The sequence below is a fragment of the Tubulanus polymorphus genome, chromosome 6 (assembly GCF_964204645.1).
Source record: "Tubulanus polymorphus chromosome 6, tnTubPoly1.2, whole genome shotgun sequence".
NCBI lineage: Eukaryota > Metazoa > Nemertea > Palaeonemertea > Tubulaniformes > Tubulanidae > Tubulanus > Tubulanus polymorphus.
In genome coordinates this window covers 18,031,720-18,040,552 of record NC_134030.1, presented here as the reverse complement: position 1 = coordinate 18,040,552, position 8,833 = coordinate 18,031,720, and the positions used below count along the sequence as shown (strand labels likewise).

The 8,833-nt window shown below is 38.8% G+C and overlaps 1 protein-coding gene and 1 non-coding gene across 4 annotated transcripts; one reads left to right on the top strand and one right to left on the bottom strand.

Annotated features, from left to right (window-relative positions):
* Positions 1 to 2,588: 2,588 nt before the first annotated feature.
* On the bottom strand, positions 2,589 to 2,660 carry Trnap-ugg (transfer RNA proline (anticodon UGG)). The gene has a single exon. It is a non-coding gene; the product is annotated as a tRNA-Pro (tRNA).
* A 730-nt stretch (positions 2,661 to 3,390) lies between these two features.
* On the top strand, positions 3,391 to 8,584 carry LOC141906990 (A disintegrin and metalloproteinase with thrombospondin motifs 9-like). 3 transcript variants are annotated; one of them, XM_074796516.1, is made up of 6 exons: positions 3,391 to 3,516; positions 4,211 to 4,302; positions 4,405 to 4,492; positions 4,904 to 5,136; positions 6,491 to 6,649; positions 8,447 to 8,584. In XM_074796516.1, the coding sequence occupies exons 3-6, from the start codon at positions 4,441 to 4,443 to the stop codon at positions 8,582 to 8,584; spliced, it is 582 nt and encodes a 193-aa protein (XP_074652617.1). In that variant the 5' UTR covers positions 3,391 to 3,516; positions 4,211 to 4,302; positions 4,405 to 4,440. The 3 variants fall into 3 exon arrangements, with proteins under 3 accessions (XP_074652617.1, XP_074652618.1, XP_074652619.1); XM_074796517.1 differs by having other exon boundaries at positions 3,468 to 3,552; XM_074796518.1 differs by lacking the exon at positions 3,391 to 3,516 and adding an exon at positions 3,762 to 3,773.
* Positions 8,585 to 8,833: the final 249 nt, after the last annotated feature.

Here is an 8,833-nt window from a genome sequence, read left to right as displayed (position 1 = left end):
TCTCTGCCTCACGGTTATATAAGTGACAATTATATTTGTAAATTTTCCTGCCGTTGTAGAACAGACCAGAAATAAAGTCGATATTATCAGCTTCATATTCGACGAGATTTTTTCTTATGTAATCTGAAACTGAAGGCATGGACATTTTTTAGCTATTCTACTTAAAAACATTGTTAACAAAAATATATATGAAAAATATAGGTCTTATGGATGTTGGGTGCGAACAATGAATATTGAGTCGATAATCAATCAGGGAGCTACGGAAAATCATCGTGATAATTACTTCTACGGATTTGTCCATATCTCGCAAAGCTCCCACGTATAGTTAATTAGCATTTTTTTGAGAGTCAGTCGCGCGCATAGATTTGGAATTAATTTTATCGATATATGATTCATTGCAAGTGCTAGCTTTTAATGAGGCATCCTTGGGACGAAGTCATCTTTCTTTCTAATTTCCTGAAATAAATCACAAAATCAAATTTCGATTCTGTATCTAATCATATGTTGTTTTTTTTCGACCGGCGGCCAGTTATATCCGACTTTCTATCGCGAAATTAAAAGCTAACATAGCTAGCACCTAGTTTCTAATTTCTGCCTAGTGTTGTAAGTTGACCCGGCCGTCCGCCTATACATGTGTAAGAACCGTAGCTAACCATAACAGTTATTGATATGAACTACTTGCAAATTGTATTGCGGCTTAAAAAATGACCCGGTCGATCAGCAAACAAAAGGTATCATTTTTAGCCAAATACATTTTTCATTAAATGTTGATTATAACGAATCAGATTCAAACTATATTCAAAAACTTTTTTCTTGTAAAATCCTTTAACATCCAGTATAACTTACTTACCCGTTCGGTCAGCAGTTTCACGATATGTTAAATGATTATTGTTTAGTATCATGTATACAGGCTTGGTAACGATTTTGCATTAAAAAAACATGTGCACTGAGCAAATATTGGTGAGGAGGCTTTTTCGGCACTTGATTCGAGCAAATACGCGCTAATTTCCAAGAACAGTTCAGTTAGTTAGAATAGTTCAAAAATGCCATTTCCGCGCACCGTGGCAGATTCGATTTTACACTTAACGTTCGATAAACTATTTTCTATGGAAGGCGAAAGCCACCAAAACATGGTTACATGTTATTCGATAATCAAAAGGTTTAATTAGATGATGAAAACATACAAAAAGATAGTGAAAACATATAAGACGGTGATGAAAACATGAAAAACTGTCAAAAGGTGATAAAAGGTCAATTGATGGTATTTTATCATTTTTTCATATTTTAACACCTTTTCATCTTTTACCACCTTTTCATTATCTTTCAACGGTTGCCAATAGCAACCATTCGATGATACTACTAACGCCATCTGTACATATAGAGGCTATCAATCCATCTATTTCTGATAAATAGTAGATACGAGTTCCAATGTCTCTACTCCGCACTCTGTTGTCAGGCTATAAGCTTCGAATCCCAAACAAATTGAATATGATCATGTTCGAGTCCCTTATTATTTAATTAATCTTAACAAAAACTTTGCGTCAACAATTGTGATGCCCTACTTACTCTGGTGCGCCAAAACGAACTTTCAGAGAAAATTGGACGTTTTTTCGTTTTGGTGTTCTGGCGTTCTGGCGCCCTCATTTACATACCAGGAATTTTACACTTCTACAAATTCGGATTTCATACAAATTTCCCGCGTCTAGTCCAGCGCCGGTCTTTTTCGAATAACATACCATGACCACGGGAGGGAGGGAGGGAGGGAGGGAGGGATGGAGGGATGGAGGGAGGGAGGGATGGAGGGAGGGAGGGAGGGAGGGAGGGAGGGAGGGAGGGAGGGAGGGAGGGAGGGAGGGAGGGAGGGAGGGAGGGAGGGAGGGAGGGAGGGAGGGAGGGAGGGAGGGAGGGAGGGAGGGAGGGAGGGAGGGAGGGAGGGAGGGAGGGAGGGAGGGAGGGAGGGAGGGAGGGAGGGAGGGAGGGAGGGAGGGAGGGAGGGAGGGAGGGAGGGAGGGAGGGAGGGAGGGAGGGAGGGAGGGAGGGAGGGAGGGAGGGAGGGAGGGGAGGGAGGGAGGGAGGGAGGGAATTTTACGTACATCATATGCTGGTTAAGGAATGTCGTAACAATAGATTGAACGATTCAGTTTTATCTGTCCATGGAAATGAAAAGTCACCACGCGTGCGGCGTTTTCTAAATGGTTGTTGGACATACGCTGCCGTTTTTTCCGTTGGTGCTGACGTAAGTTATCATTAGTTATCCGATGAATGACCGGCTTTTCCTAAATTCTAATCTTCTAAATCATATATTTTCATTTTCGCTCATATTTCCGTATATCAGGCGATCGTCTTTCGGAGAGACACTGGCGTATCGATTGGAGACACGTCCGACAGTGTTTACAACCGTCTGGAAATACATTACGACAAGCCGCACAGAAAATCCGGTGCGTAGAAGAATTAGTTTTCGAAATATTTATTTGTCGTGGGACGTCAATCAACCTGCATTTAAGAAAAGCGTATAGTTCGGGGCTGGCCGGTTCATACTGTCGCGGGATCCTTTGATAAAGAAAAACAATAAAAAAGATAAAACATTTGGGCCTGTCCGGGATTTGAACCCGGGACCTCTCGCACCCAAAGCGAGAATCATACCCCTAGACCAACAGGCCGCATTGATGGGTTAGATGCCGTTACAGTTAGTTGTTCTGATAAGATAGATCAACGCAGATCAATCTGTTACCATCAATCGATCAATCGATTATGGAAGCTTGTTTATCTGTGGGTTTTATCTCTATTAAGACCAAAACATGTTAGATACTACATGAATACACATTATGAAATGACGACGTAAAACTTCACAATGAATTGTGTGCAAGTAGAGTAAAATATAAGTCCCACAACCTCGAAATCGAAAAACGTAGATATCTTAATGTTAGAATTAATTAGAATTCAAATATTCGATATTTCACTGAGAACCATCGTAAGGAATGACTATTATACAGCATATCAGAGTTCAAACAACTGGATAAATGATTATTATCGGATATGATATTGCAGGTTTATACGATACATCAGGGCTGCGATTTACATATACGTCGAAACTGCGTAAATGCGACGTGGGTTTAATGACGGCTGGTATGGATTTTGCTGAGCCACTTTCTACAGTTATCCCTCCGCGCCAAGAAAAGTTTAAGTATCGTGGATTTTGTCCACGAGTATGTATAGAAGGGGTGAGATAATAGTTGTTCTTTCGAATGTACTACAAAATGCACGTATTTCAAAGCGTTTTTTTCAAATTCCAAAGAACGTAGTGAAAATGCAGTCACCTCCCTGATGCAGTAAAAAAAACAACGACAAAATCCAGTATTTGATGTTAGAAAATGAATTCATTGATTGCAGGCGTTTAAAGAGTACACCGGCGATGAAAAAGAAGTCAAGATTGTTTCAGTGTTCGGACATGCGCACTTAGCCGGAGTAGGAATTCGCATACGTCATTTCCGTGACGGTCTCGAGTTGCCATTCCACGTAAGTCAAAACTACAAGTCAACCGACTGACATCGGGTAAGCAATAACTTCAAAAACTGATCAAGTAAACTGACTGATCTTGATCTTGGATTAGTGAATACTGCAAATGCAGTAAACCGACCGAGGTTACAATATTGTAGCCTCGGTCAGTGTATGCAGATAAATCCGCGCAAGTCAACCGACCTAGGTTACAATATTGTAGCCTCGGTCAGTGTTCCACTGATGAATCATATATTTGCCTCAACCTAGTCTGCCAGGTTACTTATTGCTTTGTCTTTATCCTGGCCCAATCATAATCGTATTTTTTTCAGCTTTACAACTGATTCCACGAATTTAATAATTCCATTTTCGAATAATAATGTGTTATACACATATTAATTGCAGCGTATTTTCTGCAGCAAGAAGACCTACATGAACTCACCGATTAAAATTCTAATCAAATCTTCTGACTTCTGTGCCAGATGCTTAAGTTTAAGTTACTAACTACACCGCGTACAACAATAGACCTCGGCTCTTGAAATTTAGCTTTTAGAATTAAATATCGTCGTCAGACGTCAGACACACTTCAAAATATGTTGTTTCTATTATTTTGCCATCTGTGATTTATTGATCGCCTCTAGCACTCGACAATTTTACTTTACATAATTGTTGAGACTACAATGGATACTTGATCATGCTTGTACTGTCTTGATAGGACAAAGGGAATTGCTCGACACGTGACGGCGACTATAAATTCTCCTTGCTTTAATCAGGGATTCAACTAAGGCATTGACTACGTCGTAAGAGGTAAGTTCGGAAAAATTCCTTCGATTTTTCGATAAGATCGAATTAATTTCAACGAATCGAATGCAATGGTTTAATCATCGGCGTTCGTTTCGACTTTTGCAGATCTGTTCTTTGCTTGTTTGGTCAATATCTGAAAAAATGAAAACGACTTCATTGATTCTTACTTTTCTAATCGCTGTCGTTCATAAAGGTAAAACTAACCTTGGAATAAAGTATATAAATAGAAAATCTTAATATATTCCTAAAAGAATCGAAACTTTCATATATACCAATTAATCGATTATATACGCGTTGTAAGTAAACCAGACATTGCACTTTTACTGTTTTCACATATATGGTCAGTGTCCCACACTCCATAACATTTATAGGTCCATCAAATTTGATAGTTGCTAATGGCCAAAAATTTCATTAATTTCCAGGGAACACGCATAACATATATCTATTTTCAAAATCTGAACGCATAATGCATCTTTTCTTCAAATATTTTCATGTGTGAATAAAACATCAAAATAAGTTGCTGATAGATCACCAATAAAAACTAGTCCGTAAGCTATTATCTAAGCTACCTATCACCCTTTTAAGAATCAAATCTTTATTTAAGCATGGTGTTGTGATGAACTTCCAAAGACTTGTATAGATGCCGGTGCCACTGCTTCGGGCTATTACACACTGTATCTTGGATCGAAGTCTGTACCAGTTACGATCTTCTGCAGCAGGTGTAGAAAAGAATATATCACACTGAAAGCGATAAACTACGGACAAGTCACGTGCGATCATCACAACATGGCTCACTGCGGTAAAACTACTTGGCAAAAGATCCGCATAGACCCGCAGGTACGTCGCATAAAATTGACTTATAGAGATACGTTTAGACTTTCTATGACTCCAACCAAGCACACGATAGTACGATATCTAGCGACAGAGACAGTAATTCTAGTCTATCGAACCCTTAACCCCCCAGCCTTTGACTCTTATCCTAACCATTTATCAGTCGAGCCTCCCTGAGTAGAAGAAACATCCGAGCAGCTGGAAGTCATCTATCAGACCAGGTACCCATTTTACTCCTGGACGTATCGGCCCCACTCCGCGTGGTTGCCCCACCGCGCGGGATTTACGAAGCAGCAAACACAAACATGGCCACTCTCTCAATTTTCAATGATAGAAATCGTGTGTGCATTTCAATTATTTCGGCCGTTAGGGTTTTAAGGCACAATATAAGTTGATGATGTGATATGGCGATGTTAATTAATGATAATTCCGCAGTGAAGCTAGTCACGAACGGTGCCGATTGAGTGTACAGCTGCTTAAAACACTGAAATGTGCGTAGTTGCGTAACTATTTGCAGTGAATTGCAGACGAAACATGAAGCCTTAACGGCCGTTTAAAAAAATTTATACCAATCGTAATTGTAAAATAAAAATGAGATAGAACCTAAGTTAAAATTCTGGGCATTTCTAAAATGTTATTACTAATTTTTAGTCAGTGCCGAACGTTTAGTTTTCCAACAATAATGAGGGGTGGTAGGTAGTCATGCAATTCAAGTCATCATTTATTACACGTTACTTCCGTGTTGTTGAAAATCTCGCGAGTCCTGGACCAAACCCCATTGAACAATGTGATCTGTGTGCTGGCCACAAATGCACACAGATCACACTACACTACCCATTACACACTCCAGTACCCACAACTTTCATATATCCATCCAAATATTTAGAGTGTCTTTCTTCCTGGGTGGAGAGAAGCAATGAGGGTATGTGTCTTGCCCGGAGGCACAATGGTTATGCACGGGGTTCAACCTGGATTCCCAGAGTCGAACGCGTTAACCACTCGCCCACACCGAGTTAGATTATCGTCGTCAAGTTTGAAATTAATCATGCTCATATATTGCGAAATAGCGAAATTTAAAAACAATATAAAAATCTTGGAAATCAAAGAACCACCATCGGGAAAAACTATTCTCAAGCGCACTCTACGATGGTGTGGACGCGTAAAGTACTAAATCATTAGTAGTGTAACATGGATGTCCTGGATTACAGCTTCAGGTTCCAGACGCGCGTCTTCTGTTCATCATCATGATTTATAAATCTTGTATTATTTTGTGCTTTGACGATAGATACGAAAATTCATATGTCCAGTAAATCCTAAAAAGATTATGTATACAAGTATATATATTCACGTTTTTTTTCAGACTCTCCATGTAATAGGTAACGATTACACATATTCAACACCTACAGGACCAGTAAAAATTCCATTTGGTCAGGGAGGTGGTTGCGTTGGAGTTGGAAAAATATCTGGTGGATTCGCATTAGATTTGACCGGAACTAGTTTCGAATTCGATACAATCGCGGTAAGTTATTTCGGTGCAGATACAGTCGGGTGATCGGCGGTCGAATTTTCAGAATTTTAGTTTAACTTGAAGTACACACGTAAACAATCTTCTAACCAGCCTGAATAGGCAAACCACAGATTGGGGTTGATGTTTGGCAGCCTAAGTTATCGGGATTGGGAAATAGCTATATAAAGGCTTTAAATGTATATTTCCATTTTTTGACGCCTTATAAAACGTTACCATTATGAAACCTAAACAATGTTAACCATTCAGCGTCATTTTACAAACGACAGCCGTAAATCGATGTGCAAAACGTCACAGGTCTTTATATACACATACAAGCTATTTGCAAAATATTATTGACAAAGATGTAGAATGGCTTCCTGTGATTATATAATGACCTCTATTTGAACGTCAAAATGTCATATTGCATTGAATATCACGAGAAGACGTATTGTAATAGTAAAGGATGTATGATTATATCAGAAGCGGCAGGCATATATAGAAATGATAAGTAAATCGGATCATTCGGTCAAATGGCGGATGTATACACGATTTGGAAGTCTGATATGAAAGTCAGACCCTGACATGGGGATGCTGGTGGAATGACGAAGCTATCTACGATCTGTGTAGGGCCGGCGTGAATTTCATCGGCGGCTACAAGCGGTCAATATACAAAAGTGTAAACATATAAATTCAATATTCAAATGTTTTAGAAAATATGTTCGATATTAGGGGTATGCAGGTTTCATGAGATTAGCAATTTATAATAGCAAAGCTGTCATATACGGCTCCGCGTCCACTGATGGCATGTGTATTAGGTGACAATTCAATTCAATTCTTTATTGATAATTATTACATTGAAATTCCGGGATAAAATTCCCAAATTCAATAAAGTTACAACTTAACATAAATAAGTTATTCAAATGACAATAACTACTTCATCCCAGACTCAAGACTAGGATATCGAGTGACAACCAAACCGGGCCCCGGGGACCGGGCCGCCGGCTGGTTACACGATATGCTCGAAGTCATGATGAAGCAGACATCAGAAGAGCTCTGTCTTCAACCATGGAGGCAATGTAGTTGCAGACAAGCTTAGAGGCAAAAGTGAATCGTAGTCGGCGCAAGATGACAATGTTTTTTAATTAGACCAGTCGAAGACCTGTATCATCTACCCAATCGCCCAATCTCATAATTCCCAAATTTCTGAAAACTTCGATTTCAAATTTGCAATTCCACATTGCTTATCCCAGAAATTCTAAGTACATTTCTTTTTTCGCAGGCGTCAAATAATTTATTAAAATTATTTTTCTTGTTATATTTTTACCCTCTCTAACCCTACCCTACCCTTCCCAAAGCTAAACTAAAACAACATTCACTCTCACGTTCACTAAAATAATATATATCCATATACATACATGTATCAAATGCATATTTTTGATACATCTAGTTGATAGGATTAACTTAAATTGAAAATCATTTAAAAACGACATGTTTGTTGATAACTCAAAAATGTGTGAATATAGTTTTTTTTCGTTTTGACGTGAGTTGATTGGTGCAATCTTCTTGAAAGAAACACATTTCGATGTTCTGATATTGCAGTGTTTCCCCGTGGGAATAACAACTATCAACGCACCGTTCAAAACCTCTGGAATAATAATGCAAAATCAAATCATTGAGTAGAAACGCACTTCGCTTTTTTAGCTGAGCAATTTCATAGTATAAGTCATGTACATAACAGTAAACAGTGTACGGATCTGTTGATAAGAATGCAGGTTTGGTAAAATTTCAACGATGATTTTTATTTTGTAGACGAAATGGAAGGCAGCTGGTTGGCGTCCAATAAGTCAGGCTAGCATTAATGCTGACAATCGCAGGAAAGCATCTGGTAAATGTGGCGGGTACTGCGGGATTTGTGAACCGGTTGGAAATATTACCCTGACTATCTAATTTCCATATAATAAAAAACAATTATTACATGAAGTAAAAAATATATAACTTTGTCTCATTATCTTTGTCTGACCATTTCGAATTTGCGTATAGTAATCTATTATGAATTAATCCCGCATAATTACCGGGTATAAACAGAGACAAGAATAACGCAAAGAATCCGTTGATAAAAGTGCACCCCGAAAGGCCTAAAACTTACCGCACGATCTTGAGTCAACCGTAAATCACGGAATCGGACTTACAATTAGT

Coding starts and splice junctions, on each gene's coding strand:
- LOC141906990 (XM_074796516.1), top strand. CDS start 4,441: ATGAAAACGACTTCATTGATTCTTACTTTTCTAATCGCTGTCGTTCAT. Junction 5,137..6,490: donor AGATCCGCATAGACCCGCAG/GTACGTCGCATA, acceptor GTTTTTTTTCAG/ACTCTCCATGTAATAGGTAA. Junction 6,650..8,446: donor TCGAATTCGATACAATCGCG/GTAAGTTATTTC, acceptor TTTATTTTGTAG/ACGAAATGGAAGGCAGCTGG.